The sequence below is a fragment of the Crinia signifera genome, chromosome 2 (assembly GCF_055691185.1).
Source record: "Crinia signifera chromosome 2, ASM5569118v1, whole genome shotgun sequence".
In the NCBI taxonomy this organism is placed as follows: domain Eukaryota; kingdom Metazoa; phylum Chordata; class Amphibia; order Anura; family Myobatrachidae; genus Crinia; species Crinia signifera.
In genome coordinates this window covers 8,458,638-8,475,992 of record NC_139218.1, presented here as the reverse complement: position 1 = coordinate 8,475,992, position 17,355 = coordinate 8,458,638, and the positions used below count along the sequence as shown (strand labels likewise).

Below are 17,355 nucleotides of genomic sequence, written 5' to 3'. Positions count from 1 at the left end.
TAAACGTGCAAAGAGAGTTAGATTTTGGGGGGATGTTTCAAACTTAAATCTAAATTTGAAAATGACCTCATAATGCCATGTATAGCAGTAGTGTGTATAGCAGTAGTGTGAGCAATGACCTCATAGTGTACTGTATAGCAGTAGTGTGAGCAATGACCTCATAGTCCCATGTATAGCAGTAGTGTGAGCAATGACCTCGTAGTGCTATGTAAAGCAGTAGTGTGTATAGCAGTAGTATGAGCAATGAGCTCATAGTGCCGTGTATAGCAGTAGTGTGAGCAATGACCTCATAGTGCCGTGTATAGCAGTAGTGTGAGCAATGACCTCATAGTGCCGTGTATAGCAGTAGTGTGAGCAATGAGCTCATAGTGCCATGTATAGCAGTAATGTGAGCTATGACCTCATAGTGCCATGTATAGCAGTAGTGTGTATAGCAGTAGTGTGAGCAATGACCAGATAGTGCCGTGTATAGCAGTAGTGTGTATAGCAGTAGTGTGAGCAATGACCTGATAGTGCAGTGTATAGCAGTAGTGTGAGCAATGACCTTATAGTCCCATGTATAGCAGTAGTGTGAGCAATGACCTCGTAGTGTACTGTATAGCAGTAGTGTGAGCAATGACCTCATAGTGCCGTGTATAGCAGTAGTGTGAGCAATGAGCTCATAGTGCCGTGTATAGCAGTAATGTGAGCTATGACCTCATAGTGCCATGTATAGCAGTAGTGTGTATAGCAGTAGTGTGAGGAATGGCCTCATAGTGCCGTGTATAGCAGTAGTGTGTATAGCAGTAGTGTGAGCAATGACCTGATAGTGCAGTGTATAGCAGTAGTGTGAGCAATGACCTTATAGTCCCATGTATAGCAGTAGTGTGAGCAATGACCTCGTAGTGTACTGTATAGCAGTAGTGTGAGCAATGACCTCATAGTGTACTGTATAGCAGTAGTGTGAGCAATGACCTCATAGTGTACTGTATAGCAGTAGTGTGAGCAATGACCTCATAGTGTACTGTATAGCAGTAGTGTGAGCAATGACCTCATAGTGCCGTGTATAGCAGTAGTGTGAGCAATGACCTCATAGTGTAATGTATAGCAGTAGTGTGAGCAATGACCTCATAGTCCCATGTATAGCAGTAGTGTGAGCAATGACCTCGTAGTGCTATGTATAGCAGTAGTGTGTATAGCAGTAGTATGAGCAATGAGCTCATAGTGCCGTGTAAAGCAGTAGTGTGAGCAATGACCTCATAGTGTACTGTATAGCAGTAGTGTGAGCAATGAGCTCATAGTGCCGTGTATAGCAGTAATGTGAGCTATGACCTCATACTGCCATGTACTGTATAGCAGTAGTGTGTATAGCAGTAGTGTGAGGAATGGCTTCATAGTGCTGTGTATAGCAGTAGTGTGTACAGCAATAGAGTGAGCAATGACCTCATAGTGCTGTGTATAGCAGTAGTGTGAGAAATGACCTCATAGTGCCGTGTATAGCAGTAGTGTGTATAGCAGTAGTGTGAGCAAAGACCTCATAGTGACGTGTATAGCAGTAGTGTGTATAGCAGTAGTGTGAGCAAAGACCTCATAGTGCCGTGTATAGCAGTAGTGTGTATAGCAGTAGTGTGAGGAATTACCTCATAGTGCAGTGTATAGCAGTAGTGTGTATAGCAGTAGTGTGAGGAATTACCTCATAGTGCCGTGTATAGCAGTAGTGTGTATAGCAGTAGTGTGAGGAATTACCTCATAGTGCAGTGTATAGCAGTAGTGTGAGCAATGACCTCATAGTGCCCTGTATAGCAGTAGTGTGTATAGCAGTAGTGTGAGGAATTACCTCATAGTGCCGTGTATAGCAGTAGTGTGTATAGCAGTAGTGTGAGCAAAGACCTCATAGTGCCGTGTATAGCAGTAGTGTGTATAGCCAGTAGTGTGAGCAAAGACCTCATAGTGCCGTGTATAGCAGTAGTGTGTATAGCAGTAGTGTGAGCAAAGACCTCATAGTGCCGTGTATAGCAGTAGTGTGTATAGCAGTAGTGTGAGCAAAGACCTCATAGTGCCGTGTATAGCAGTAGTGTGTATAGCAGTAGTGTGAGGAATTACCTCATAGTGCAGTGTATAGCAGTAGTGTGAGCAATGACCTCATAGTGCCCTGTATAGCAGTAGTGTGTATAGCAGTAGTGTGAGGAATTACCTCATAGTGCCGTGTATAGCAGTAGTGTGTATAGCAGTAGTGTGAGGAATTACCTCATAGTGCCGTGTATAGCAGTAGTGTGTATAGCAGTAGTGTGTATAGCAGTAGTGTGAGCAAAGACCTCATAGTGCCGTGTATAGCAGTAGTGTGTATAGCAGTAGTGTGAGGAATTACCTCATAGTGCCGTGTATAGCAGTAGTGTGTATAGCAGTAGTGTGTATAGCAGTAGTGTGAGCAAAGACCTCATAGTGCCGTGTATAGCAGTAGTGTGTATAGCAGTAGTGTGAGCAATTACCTCATAGTGCAGGGTATAGCAGTAGTGTGTATAACAGTAGTGTGAGCAATTACCTCATAGTGCAGGGTATAGCAGTAGTGTGTATAGCAGTATAGTGTGAGCAATGACCTCATAGTGCAGGGTATAGCAGTAGTGTGAGCAATTACCTCATAGTGCAGGGTATAGCAGTAGTGTGTATAGCAGTAGTGTGAGCAATGACCTCATAGTGCAGGGTATAGCAGTAGTGTGAGCCATTACCTCATAGTGCAGGGTATAGCAGTAATGTGTATAGCAGTAGTGTGAGGAATTACCTCATAGTGCCCTGTAGTAGTGTGAGCAATTACCTCATAGTGCAGGGTATAGCAGTAGTGTGTATAGCAGTAGTGTGAGCATTGACCTCATAGTGCAGTGTATAGCAGTAGTGTGAGCAATGACCTCATAGTGCAGGGTATAGCAGTAGTGTGAGCAATGACCTCATAGTGCAGGGTATAGCAGTAGTGTGTATAGCAGTAGTGTGAGCAATTACCTCATAGTGCAGGGTATAGCAGTAATGTGTATAGCAGTAGTGTGAGCAAAGCAGTTGATAAGCTGCAATTCACCGGCTGTGTGCAGCTATATAACTAGTGCACTACCTAAGATTTAAATGTGGCGGTTATTATAATGCAGATATTCCCCTATGTGTCACCATTATCATGCGCCAGTGATGTCAGACCCTGCAGTACAGATCTAATCGCCACCCACTGATGTTCAGCGTTATGGACTCATTATTATGTGGAACATGGGGTGCTGCCAGCCTCACCTATAGCTCCATAGCTGCTGCCATCCGGTGTGCTGGTTGTAATGGGGTGTGAAGCCGCCACTGTGCCCTCTCCTGTAATATAAACGCAGAATGCCCATCATGACTACAGGTGAGGATTGGTGAAGCCACTCAGCTGCCCACCATTACACCATCATCCCTCTCTTCTATTTATACTATAGAGCATCCTACAGCCATAACAATAAACCCATCTGCCTGGTATTGTGCAGGTCCCCCTCGTGCTGCCCAATCAGCTTGGTGTCTGTGGTATCTGGCACCAAGATACCACCAGCAGATCCTGTAAGACCTGTAAGGTGCAAGGTGCGGCCTCCAAGGCTCCAGCACATCCCACAGCTGCTCCGTCCTACTGACACCAAATCACCACCATGAACTCTTTGGCCAATATCCAATTAGTCCCGTTAACCTTTCTCCTGAATAAAACGGTCTGATTATGAAAGATGCTCATTATTGTGCTGTCAAAGTATAGCCTGTTATCAGGAAGTGTCTCATTATTAACGGTCACAGTATGTGCTCCAGTGTTACGCTGGAAAATACGCTGCAAGCTGTCATGTCAGCAGCACGCCTACCTTCATCTGGGCTGCCACTGAGATTCACACCCTTCTTCTGCATCCTGCAATAATGGAAGAAACCATTACTCCAGAGCCCTAACTCCACGCTCAGCCACTAGACTTGTACTGCAGATTGCTACCACAAGATGGCGCAGTGATCGAAGAGAAACATTTATTACTCTTACTACTATACTGTATACTATGATGGTCCTTATATTATACGATTGTGGGACTTACCTGAAATGGTGAACAAAAAATACCAGGAAGGCCCCCAGGTAGAAGACGAGGAAGAAGAGAAAGCAGAGGAGGGTGGCGTGTAGGTAGACGGTGTCTGGAGAAAATAACAGAATAACGTCTCATGTAACTGACACTTTCTGCAAACGTCTCTATAATGTGCGCACTGTATACCTGACATCATTGGCCGGGACACTTACTCTTTATTGACGGCATGACTGTCACTTCGATGTTCTTCACGCGTTTCAGGTTCCAGGTGTGGTCCCCTGTTTCAGCGTTCAATAAATAGAAACAGTTTAATACAATCTTAAGTGACAGAAGCACAAGCACACAGTGTCAGTATCCAGAAGCGACTGGGACTGGGGGAGAGGGTTCCTAAGATCCCTCTCCTGTAAAAAAAAAAAAAAAAGCCTCCATATAATGTGCTTTAAGATAAAATATTTTTATTGCTCCCAAAAATGAATTAATAGTCAAAATTAAGTTTTACAAGTTCAAAGTTCAGGGTTAAAAGCAGAAGATTGTAAACCTTATACACCACACTATTATACTGTGTACATCTGCAAATCTAACTAAAGTATGTAAGATCTCACAAGCAGGGCCCTCTCTCCTCATGTGCTTTTCTTAAAATATATCTATCTCTGCCACCCTGATAATTACTTCAGTGTCCTGTCCTCTGATGCAGCCATCTTTATTTACCATGTACTTGTCCTAAATTACCTTGTACTGTAAGTTGTTGTTATCCTGTTTTTGCTAATTGATGTATTGTTAGGCGCTGCGGAACCCTTGTGGCGCCATATAAATAAACCCTAATAATAATAACAGAATGATGTGGATTGCCTCACACAATAGCAAGCATTAATGCAGCTGCAGTTCTGCTCTTTGCCCAGCAGGGTGCAGCATCCTACCTGATGTGGACTTTGGGGCAGAGCCACCACAGGCATAGTCCTCAGGTTTGATGACAAAGACGATGTAGAACTGTCCTTTAGGGAAATCTTTCCTCTGATGAATGAAACAAGAAGTACTGGGTGTAAATAGCAAATCGTCATGGTGATGGGGACTTCTGATATGTCCATGTACTTTGCCAGGCCGCAGACTAGCCCCTATGTACTGTACCAGGCAACATACTAGCCCCTATGTACTGTACCATGCCCCAGACTAGCCCCTATGTACTGTACCAGGCCACAGACAAGCCCCTATGTACTGTACCAGGCAACATACTAGCCCCTATGTACTGTACCATGCCCCAGACTAGCCCCTATGTACTGTACAAGGCCACAGACTAGCCCCTATGTGCTGTACCAGGTCACAGACTAGCCCCTATGTACTGTACCATGCCCCAGACTAGCCCCTATGTACTGTACCAGGCCACAGACAAGCCCCTATGTACTGTACCAGGCAACATACTAGCCCCTATGTACTGTGCCAGGCCACAGACTAGCCCCTATGTGCTGTACCAGGCAACATACTAGCCCCTATGTACTGTCGCAGGCCACAGACTAGCCCCTATGTGCTGTACCAGGTCACAGACTAGCCCCTATGTACTGTACCATGCCCCAGACTAGCCCCTATGTACTGTACCAGGCCACAGACAAGCCCCTATGTACTGTACCAGGCAACATACTAGCCCCTATGTACTGTGCCAGGCCACAGACTAGCCCCTATGTGCTGTACCATGCCCCAGACTAGCCCCTATGTACTGTACCAGGCCCCAGACTAGCCCCTATGTACTGTACCAGGCCCCAGACTAGCCCCTATGTACTGTACCATGCCCCAGACTAGCCCCTATGTACTGTACCATGCCCCAGACTAGCCCCTATGTACTGTACCAGGCAACATACTAGCCCCTATGTACTGTCGCAGGCCACAGACTAGCCCCTATGTACTATACCAGGCAACATACTAGCCCCTATGTACTGTCGCAGGCCGCAGACTAGCCCCTATGTGCTGTACCAGGTCACAGACTAGCCCCTATGTACTGTGCCAGGCCGCAGACTAGCCCCTATGTACTGTACCATGCATACCCCATACTAGCCCCTATGTACTGTACCAGGCCCCAGACTAGCCCCTATGTACTGTACCATGCCCCAGACTAGCCCCTATGTACTGTACCATGCCCCAGACTAGCCCCTATGTACTGTACCATGCCCCAGACTAGCCCCTATGTACTGTACCAGGCAACATACTAGCCCCTATGTACTGTCGCAGGCCACAGACTAGCCCCTATGTACTATACCAGGCAACATACTAGCCCCTATGTACTGTCGCAGGCCGCAGACTAGCCCCTATGTGCTGTACCAGGTCACAGACTAGCCCCTATGTACTGTGCCAGGCCGCAGACTAGCCCCTATGTACTGTACCATGCATACCCCATACTAGCCCCTATGTACTGTACCAGGCCCCAGACTAGCCCCTATGTACTGTACCAGGCCCCAGACTAGCCCCTATGTACTGTACCATGCCCCAGACTAGCCCCTATGTACTGTACCAGGCAACATACTAGCCCCTTTGTACTGTCGCAGGCCACAGACTAGCCCCTATGTACTATACCAGGCAACATACTAGCCCCTATGTACTGTAGCAGGCCGCAGACTAGCCCCTATGTGCTGTACCATGCCCCATACTAGCCCCTATGTACTGTACCAGGCCCCAGACTAGCCCCTATGTACTGTACCAGGCCCCAGACTAGCCCCTATGTACTGTACCATGCCCCAGACTAGCCCCTATGTACTGTACCATGCCCCAGACTAGCCCCTATGTACTGTACCAGGCAACATACTAGCCCCTATGTACTGTCGCAGGCCACAGACTAGCCCCTATGTACTATACCAGGTCACAGACTAGCCCCTATGTACTGTGCCAGGCCGCAGACTAGCCCCTATGTACTGTACCATGCATACCCCATACTAGCCCCTATGTACTGTACCAGGCCGCACACTAGCCCCTATGTACTGTACCATGCCCCAGACTAGCCCCTATGTACTGTCCCAGGCCACAGACTAGCCCCTTTGTGCTGTACTAGGCCACAGACTAACCCCTATGTACTGTACCGGCCTCACACTAGCCCCTTTGTACTGTACCAGGCCACAGACTAGCCCCTATACTAGCCCCTTTGTGCTGTACCAGGCCACAGACAAGCCCCTATACTAGCCCCCTTTGTGCTGTACCAGGCCACAGACTAGCCCCTATGAACTGTGCCAGGCCGCAGACTAGCCCCTATGTTCTGTAGCAGGCCGCAGACTAGCCCCTATGTACTATACCAGGTAACATACTAGCCCCTATGTACTGTCGCAGGCCGCAGACTAGCCCCTATGTACTGTCGCAGGCCGTAGACTAGCCCCTATGTACTGTGCCAGGCCGCAGACTAGCCCCTATGTACTGTCGCAGGCCGCAGACTAGATCCTATGTACTGTACCAGGCCGCAGACTAGCCCCTATGTACTGTGCTAGGCTGCAGACTAGCCCTATGTACTGTACCATGCCCCATACTAGCCCCTATGTACTGTACCAGGCCGCAGACTAGCCCCCATGTACTGTACCAGGCCGCAGACTAGCCCCTATGTACTGTACCAGGCTGCAGACTAGCCCCTATGTACTGTCGCAGGCCGCAGACTAGTCCCTATGTACTGTCGCAGGCCATGGACTAGCCCCTATGTACTGTGCCAGGCCGCAGACTAGCCCCTATGTACTATACCAGGTAACATACTAGCCCCTATGTACTGTCGCAGGCCGCAGACTAGCCCCTATGTACTTTGCAGGCCGCAGACTAGCCCCTATGTACTGTGCCAGGCCGCAGACTAGCCCCTATGTACTGTCGCAGGCCGCAGACTAGCCCCTATGTACTGTGCTAGGCTGCAGACTAGCCCTATGTACTGTACCATGCCCCATACTAGCCCCTATGTTATGTACCAGGCCGCAGACTAGCCCCTATGTTATGTACCAGGCCGCAGACTAGCCCCTATGTACTGTACTAGGCCGCAGACTAGCCCCTATGTACTGTACCAGGCTGCAGACTAGCCCCTATGTACTGTACCAGGCTGCAGACTAGCCCCTATGTACTGTACCATGCCCCATACTAGCCCCTATGTTATGTACCAGGCCGCAGACTAGCCCCTATGTTATGTACCAGGCCGCAGACTAGCCCCTATGTACTGTGCTAGGCTGCAGACTAGCCCTATGTACTGTACCATGCCCCATACTAGCCCCTATGTTATGTACCAGGCAGCAGACTAGCCCCTATGTTATGTACCAGGCCGCAGACTAGCCCCTATGTACTGTACTAGGCCGCAGACTAGCCCCTATGTACTGTACCAGGCTGCAGACTAGCCCCTATGTACTGTACCAGGCTGCAGACTAGCCCCTATGTACTGTACCATGCCCCATACTAGCCCCTATGTTATGTACCAGGCCGCAGACTAGCCCCTATGTTATGTACTAGGCCGCAGACTAGCCCCTATGTACTGTACTAGGCCGCAGACTAGCCCCTATGTACTGTACCAGGCTGCAGACTAGCCCCTATGTACTGTACCAGGCTGCAGACTAGCCCCTATGTACTGTACCAGGCCGCAGACTAGCCCCTATGTACTGTCGCAGGCCATGGACTAGCCCCTTTGTACTGTGCCAGGCCGCAGACTAGCCCCTATGTACTGTCGCAGACTGGCCCCTATGTACTGTGCTAGGCTGCAGACTAGCCCTATGTACTGTACCATGCCCCATACTAGCCCCTATGTACTGTACCAGGCCGCAGACTAGCCCCTATGTACTGTACCAGGCCACAGACTAGCCCCTATGTACTGTACCAGGCTGCAGACTAGCCCCTATGTACTGTACCAGGCCGCACAATAGCCCCTATGTACTGTACCAGGCCACAGACTAGCCCCTTTGTGCTGTACTAGGCCACAGACTAGCCCCTATGTTCTGTACCAGGCCGCACAATAGCCCCTATGTACTGTACCAGGACGCAGACTAGCCCCTATGTACTGTACCAGGCCGCAGACTAGCCCCTTTGTGCTGTACTAGGCCACAGACTAGCCCTATGTACTGTGTCAGGCCGCAGACTAGACCCTATGTACTGTACCGGGCCGCAGACTAGCCCCTATACTAGCCCCTTTGTGCTGTACCAGACCGCAGACTAGCCCCTATGTACTGTACCAGGCCACAGAATAGCCCCATATACTAGCCCCTTTGTGCTGTACCAGGCCGCAGACTAGCCCTTATATACTGTCCCAGGCCACTCCCTCAGATTGTCACGTATGAGGTTTCCGTGTGTTTGACGTGTAAACAGGACCCACCTGTATAGTGATTGCGATTTTCTTTGTCATAGATTGGTAGACTCCATTAAATTCCACATTATGATCAAGGTCATACACAGGACACTGGGAAAAAGAGAAGACGGAGGAGACTGTGACATATGACATCACCGGACGCTCTGTGACTGCACTCGATGATGTCAGATTACAAGAGGGAGAAGTATTGGATCACCAATAGCTGCCTGTCGCTAACATTGGTACTCCCCCAACCTGCCACTGTCGGCGACTCACCGTGATATCCTGGACTGATACTACAGCACACGGATAGGCATTTACCGATGTCCCCTTGATGATCACCGAATCGACTCCTTCAGGGAAGGAGTACAGGAAATACTGCATGGGGAGAGGGACGGGAGGGGGAAGGGTAGAGAGTCACCATTATTTGGTCGGCTTCGTTAGTACATATCATATACACTGCACATCTGATTGTGTATACAACACACCCCATCACCCACATGCTGCGGATTATACTCCCAGAAAGCAAACAGCACAGGCCGATAATAGAAAGGTCCTACCTGAGGCTGGGACGGGGAGGCGCTGAAATTGAAGGGAACATCGGTTCTGGAGAGAATAAGATGGAAATTATCAGCACAGCGTCTCTGGGTGGTCACCACTCATACATACAGTATACGGCATTACGCCAGTCATACAGCGCAGCGCAGAGACACCATTACATCTATCTCTCTGGCCAATCAGAACGGCTACGGGCATCAGTATGCATTGAGTAATGAGCGAATAACATCAATAACTCTCCTATGTGGAAAATACTACCGTATTAATGTATTAGGGGGTAAAAATAATGTTTCATTTATTAAGAAATACTATTATTACTTATATTAATGGAATTATTTTTTATGTCAATTAATAAATAATGTTGCGTACTTGTTTCCTAGCACGGCGCCCATCGCATCGTATACCATAAGCCATACAATGGTATGCGATGCGATGCTACGCAATGGCAGCCGATGTTATACAATTTGAAATCGTATACCATCGCATTGTATGCCATATACAATGGTATACGATTTTAAATTGTATAAGCACCCTAATGGATGTTTTCAATGTTAAATGGGCCCCCTATAAGTTTATTAATTGTATAAGCACCGTAATGGGTGCATACAATGTTAAAAGCACCCCCACGCCACCCCCACTATCAACGCCAACCCGGCGCGTGAGAGGCGGCGGTACGCGTCCTCTGACCTTTTCATACCCCCACCATTCACGTCGGCGGGGAGTTGATCTTAGATAGTGTGGCGAGCGCAGTGAGCCACCAAAGCCCGAAGCGTGGCGAGCGCACGCGGAATACATGTAAAGTAATATGCGTCGCCACGCTTAGGGCTCGTGGCTCGCTGCACTCGCCACACTATCTAAAATTAACTCCACACCGACGTAGATAGTGGGGGTATGAAAAGGTCGGAAGACGCGTACCGACACCGCTCGCCACGCTTCGGGTTGGCGTTGATAGTGGGGGTGGCGTGGGGGTGCATTTAACATTGTAAGCACCCATTAGGGTGCTTATACAATTAAAAAATCGTATAGGGTGCTTAAATCGCATCGCATGCGGCTATATGGCATGCAATGCGATACAATGCATAAGATGCGATACGACAGAAAATCGGGGGCACCGTGCAAAGGAACAAATACCTAATAAAATTAATAATGAATGAATCTCTCATTTTGCCCCCTAATATATTAGTAATATAATATTGCCCCATAAGACAATTATTAATGTTAACCACCCCCTCATGTGGCACATAATGATCGCCCGTGTAATAAGGGCGCTGTGATTCCTCTACTTCTGATTGGCCAGGCAGCTCGAACCGCCAGCTTGAATATAATCAATTGCATCCTCTCTCGTGGACCCTTTGCAAAGTTTGCAAAATTGATTACACCTGTGCCCCTACCAGGGGACCCGGAAATGTGTCCGTGAGTAATGAGTGCACCAGTGCCCCTGCCGGGTCACCTGGGAAATGTCGGTGAGTAATGAGTGCACCTGTGCTCCTGCCGGGTGACCTGGGAAATGTGTCAGTGAGTAATGAGTTCACCTGTGCTCCTACCAGGTGACCTGGGAAATGTCTCAGTGAGTAATGAGTACACCTGTGCACCTGCTGGGTGACCTGGGACATCTGTCAGTGAGTAATGAGTACACCTGTGCACCTGCTGGGTGACCTGGGACATGTGGCAGTGAGTAATGAGTGCACCTGTGTATCTGCTGGGTGACCTGGGAAATGTGTCAGTAAGTAATGAGTGCACCTGTGTATCTGCTGGGTGACCTGGGAAATGTGTCAGTAAGTAATGAGTGCACTTGTGTATCTGCTGGGTGACCTGGGACATGTGTCAGTAAGTAATGAGTGCACCTGTGTATCTGCTGGGTGACCTGGGACATGTGTCAGTAAGTAATGAGTGCACCTGTGCACCTGCGGGGTGACCTGGGACATGTGTCAGTGAGTAATGAGTGCACCTGTTCCCCTGCTGGGTGACCCGGGACATGTGTCAGTGAGTAATGAGTGCACCTGTTCCCCTGCTGGGTGATCCGGGACATGTGTCAGTGAGTAATGAGTGCACCTGTTTCCCTGCTGGGTGACCTGGGACATGTGTCAGTGAGTAATGAGTACACCTGTGCACCTGCTGAGTGACCTGGGACATGTGTCAGTGAGTAATGAGTGCGCCTGTGCCCCTGCTGGGTGACCTGGGAAATGTCTCAGTGAGTAATAAGTACATCTGTACCCCTGCTTGGTGACCTGGGAAATGTGTCAGTGAGTATTGAGTACACCTGTGCCCCTGCCAGGTGACCTGGGAAATGGATCAGTGAGTAATGAGTACACCTGTGCCCCTGCAAGGTGACCTGGGAAATGTGTCAGTGTGTAATGAGTGCACCTGTGTACCTGCCGGGTGACCTGGGAAATGTGTCACTGAGTAATTAGTACACCTGTGCCCCTGCCGGGTGACCTGGGACATGTCAGTGAGTAATAAGTACACCTGTGCCCCTGCTAGGCGACCTGGGAAATGTCTCAGTGAGTAATGAGTGCACCTGTGCCCCTGCCGGGTGATCCGGGAAATGTATCAGTGAGTAATGAGTACACCTGTGCACCTGCGGGGTGACCCGGGACATGTGTCAGTGAGAAATGAGTACACCTGTGCCCCAGTCAGATGACCTGGGACATGTGTCAGTGAGTAATGAGTACACCTGTGCACCTGCTGAGTGACCTGGGAAATGTGTCAGTGAGTAATGAGTACAACGGTGCCCCTGCCGGGTGACCCGGGAAATGTGTCAGTGAGTAATAAGTACACCTGTGCTCCTGCTAGGTGACCTGGGAAATGTGTCAGTGAGTAATGAGTGCACCTGCTGGGTGACCTGGGAAATGTGTCAGTGAGTAATGAGTACACCTGTGCACCTGTCGGGTGACCTGGGACATGTGTCAGTGAGTAATGAGTGCACCTGCTGGGTGACCTGGAAAATGTGTCAGTGAGTAATGAGTACACCTGTGCACCTGCTGAGTGACCTGGGAAATGTGTCAGTGAGTAATGAGTACAACGGTGCCCCTGCCGGGTGACCCGGGAAATGTGTCAGTGAGTAATAAGTACACCTGTGCTCCTGCTAGGCGACCTGGGAAATGTGTCAGTGAGTAATGAGTGCACCTGCTGGGTGACCTGGGAAATGTGTCAGTGAGTAATGAGTGCACCTGTGCACCTGCTGGGTGACTTGGGAAATGTGTCAGTGAGTAATGAGTACACCGGTGCACCGGCTAGGTGACCCGGGAAATGTGAATTGATGGGGGTCCTTGAGGACAAAGTCTGGGAACTATTGCTATATATCAGAATGCAGCCACTGGTCCACTAGCATCCAGTGACATCACCATGAACCTCATATATCAGTGCCTCATACCTCATGCATCAATGACATAACTGTTCAACCTATGTCTCAGCAACAATGCTTGTGCTGTATATCTCAATGCTTTATACAGTCATGTCAGTTTGTGCCTCACACCTCAGTGAATTTATACTTCAGCGTACAAAATGGTTGTATTCACGGCATGTATGTGATGGTGTATGTAGGTGACAGTATATGTAGGTGACAGTATATGTAGGTGACAGTATATGTAGGTGAGTGTGTGTAGGTGACAGTGTATGTAGGTGACAGTATGTGTAAGTGACAGTATATGTAGGTGATGGTGCATATATGTGACAGTATATATAGGTGACAGTATATGTAAGTGACAGTATATGTAAGTGACGGTGTATGTAGGTGACAGTGCATATAGGTGACAGTATATGTAGGTGATGGTGCATATAGGTGACAGTATATGTAGGTGACAGTATATGTAGGTGACAGTGTATATATATATATATATATATATAGGTGACAGTATGTGTAGGCGACAGTATATGTAGGTGACGGTATATGTAGGTGACGGTGTATGTAGGTGACAGTGTATGTAGGTGACGATGTATGTATGTGTCAGTGTATGTAGGTGACGGTGTATGTAGGTGACAGTGTATGTAGGTGACAGTGTATGTAGGTGACAGTGTACATAGGCGACAGTATATTTAGGTGCCAGTATATGTAGGTGACGGTGTATGTAAGTGACAGTGTATGTAGGTGACAGTGTATGTAGGTGACAGTGTACATAGGCGACAGTATATGTAGGTGACGGTATATGTAGGTGACGGTGTATGTAGGTGACAGTGTATGTAGGTGACGATGTATGTATGTGTCAGTGTATGTAGGTGACGGTGTATGTAGGTGACGGTGTATGTAGGTGACAGTATATGTAGGTGACGATGTATGTATGTGCCAGTATATGTAGGTGATGGTGTATGTAAGTGACAGTGTATGTAGGTGACAGTGTATGTAGGTGACAGTGTACATAGGTGACAGTATATTTAGGTGCCAGTATATGTAGGTGACGGTGTATGTAAGTGACAGTGTATGTAGGTGACAGTGTATGTAGGTGGCAGTATGTGTAAGTGACAGTGTATGTAGGTGACAATATATGTAGGTGAAAGTGACATTCTAAGGCACCCATTGCTCAGACTCTATGTCACACATCTTTATCTGAAAGTTTTCAGTGTTTACTTTGTTCCACCCTCCAATTCCGTGTAACGTGTTGTTTGACATGTAATCATTTACAGTAATAAATAAATACGTGGGGGCTAAATGTAATAGGGAGCGACTTTGGAAGGTCAAAAACGTCCCAAAAAATTGCACGTTTTCTGAAAATGCCCCATGCCCACGGTCTACGGTGTGTATTTATTTTAGTGTTGGTTCTGCTGCGGAACTACAAGTTCGAGCGGGCCGTTTAATGCCCCGCATGCAGGTATACAGTTCTCCAAGTACCTGCATGAGGGTGAGGCTTTCTGGGACTTATTGTTCAACAGCAGAACCCAATATTATTTATTTTATTACATTCTACACCAAAAACTATAAACCCGGCCCCCACACTGCCCAGGGGTTCGAAGGATAACCCTGGGCTTCAGCACTGGCCTTAGGTGGCATGGGGGCCCCCTTTATTGTAGGGGGTTCCTTACTCCCCCAGGGAATCCGGCCAGGGCTGACCAGTCATGCTTTGGTTGGGGGCACCTATATAAGAAGCTATGGCATTACCCTGCTGGCTGTGGGAGCCCGGTGCTAGTTGCAAAAATAAGGAGGATCCCTCATTCCCCCCCCCCCCCTGTATTTTTGGAACAAGGACCGGTCCACCAGCCTGGTGCTGGTTTTTGAAACATGGTTTAATCCCAGTAATTTTCATCCCCCTTATAGCTGGAACCAGGACCAGCTGAAGAGCTCAGGCTAATTATGCTCGTCTGGGCGGTTTTTTTTAGTTATACCAAAAAAAAAATCACACATAGGCTAAAAAATTGCACATTCCCGTAACTTGAAACCCGCAAGAAATCACAATCGATTCTGTTTTTTTCTAAAAAGAATCACACCCTACTACATGTGCGTTTGGTGTGCTTTTTTGGGTGACTACCATAATCCCATCTCACTACATTTGGTCCATGGTCATGTTAGCTGAAACCCTACGCAGTACCCTGCAGCCCGGGCAATCTGAGCTCCAAACTGTGCCCACTTCCCAGAGAAAGTCCTTAAATTAAAATATTGTCCTTGGAACTTCTGTCCCTGGAACTGTCCCTATATGTAATACTGACCACTGTGCAGATCTCCACATGTTATAATGAGTACTCCATACAATGGAGCGATGGTGGGACGATAACATCGTAATTACACTTCGCCAACATCAACCACGGTCGCATGCCCATTAAACCTGCCGATATCACAAGCGTCTAATAGTATGCTAATGAAGGATGGAACATTAGCAATCAGCTCCTAACTGCCACACCGCATGGGTGTGTTTGAAAAATGTCAGTTATGAGCTGGTTGGTTGCTACTTTATCTCTCTCTCTGCAAAGCTTAGACCCCTTCATGTTTTAGTGTTGCAATGCAAATAAAGTTGAGAACTTACTGGAGCTGGAAGTTTGGAAGCCGGGTGACGATAAGTTCGTACTGGACACTGGTGGGCGCCATGGAGGCAATGTCTATGTACATGAACTGCTCCGAGGGCTGGCTCTGCCCCTCGGGGTCTGTTGGGCACAGGGTGCGGCTCACATCCTGGTACGTGTATGTTCTTTGGTAGCTGGAGAGGTAAAGCCAGATTGATCATACAGGAACACAATGTGACTACATGTACTCTGGGCCTGATTCTGGGGATGACATCTGACTGGCGCTACTGGTGGGCAATAACAGAAAAGAGGTAACTGGGCAGAAACAAAAGGGGGCCAACAACAGAAGGGGGGTTATTGTGGCAGAAGAGAAGTAACTGGCCACCAACAAAAGGGGAGCAACTGGGCACCAACAGAAGGGGAGCAACTGGGCACCAACAGAAGGGGAGCAACTGGGCACCAACAGAAGGGGAGCAACTGGGCACCAACAGAAGGGGAACAACTGGGCACCAACAGAAGGGGAGCAACTGGGCACCAACAGAAGGGGAGCAACTGGGCACCAACAGAAGGGGAGCAACTGGGCACCAACAGAAGGGGAGCAACTGGGCACCAACAGAAGGGAAGTAACTGGGCACCAACGGTTATGGGCATCTGATTTGCTGCATTGGGAAACACCTCTGTCACCACACATTTACCTGTACAATAGTGTGTAGAACGGCCCCAACATGTGGGTCCCGCTTATTCAGCTCATTCACAAAGTGACACATTACTATCTGGTAACCTGGCTGTAACATTGGACCACGTACAAAATAGAATTTGGTACTCTTTACCTAGAACGGCGCCCACGATTGAAATCGCGGGCATCGCGGGTAAAATCGCGGTAATCGCGGCATCGCGGGTAAATCGCGGGTAAATCGCGGGTACATCAAAATCGGGTACCCGCGATTACCGCGATTTTCCCATAGAGAACAATGTTAAAAAGCCTGATTGACCGCGATTTTAGCGTTAAATGCCTCAATGCCCGCGATTTTCCCATAGGAATCAATGTTAAATGGGCTACAGAGCCCAAATAGCCCCAATTAACCCTTAAATGTCCCCCCAATTTTTGTACGCCACCCCACGATCCACGCCAACCCGAAGCGTGGCGAGCGCAGCGAGCCCGCGAGGGGCGGCGGTACGCGTCCTACGACCTTTTCATGCCCTACTATCCACGTCGGCGTGGAGTTGAGAATAGAATAGTGTGGCGAGCGCAGCGAGCCACCGAGCCCGAAGCGTGGCGAGCGCAGCGAGCCCCGCGAGGGGACGCGGATACCTTCACAGTTATACGCGTCCCCTCGCGGGCTTCACAGGTGTCCGCGTGGCCACGGACACCTGTGAAGCCCGCGAGGGGACGCGCTTACCTGTGAAGGTATCCGCGTCCCCTCGCGGGGCTCGCTGCGCTCGCCATGCTTCGGGCTCGGTGGCTCGCTGCGCTCGCCACACTATTCTATTCTCACACCACGCCGACGTGGATAGTAGGGCATGAAAAGGTCGGAGGACGCGTACCGCCGCCCCTCGCGGGCT

At 48.8% G+C, this 17,355-nt stretch overlaps 1 protein-coding gene across 1 annotated transcript in view; it reads right to left on the bottom strand.

Moving 5' to 3' along the window:
- Positions 1-17,355, bottom strand: part of SIDT1 (SID1 transmembrane family member 1) — a 53,480-nt gene that overhangs the window by 14,692 nt on the left and 21,433 nt on the right. The window contains exons 4-12 of the mRNA XM_083170647.1: positions 15,816-15,986; positions 9,867-9,912; positions 9,583-9,684; positions 9,334-9,417; positions 4,952-5,045; positions 4,247-4,312; positions 4,050-4,143; positions 3,831-3,874; positions 3,226-3,318 (exon numbers count right to left, since the gene is read on the bottom strand). Coding sequence (XP_083026773.1) covers positions 3,226-3,318; positions 3,831-3,874; positions 4,050-4,143; positions 4,247-4,312; positions 4,952-5,045; positions 9,334-9,417; positions 9,583-9,684; positions 9,867-9,912; positions 15,816-15,986 — 794 coding nt within the window. The remainder of the gene's footprint in view (positions 1-3,225; positions 3,319-3,830; positions 3,875-4,049; positions 4,144-4,246; positions 4,313-4,951; positions 5,046-9,333; positions 9,418-9,582; positions 9,685-9,866; positions 9,913-15,815; positions 15,987-17,355) is intronic.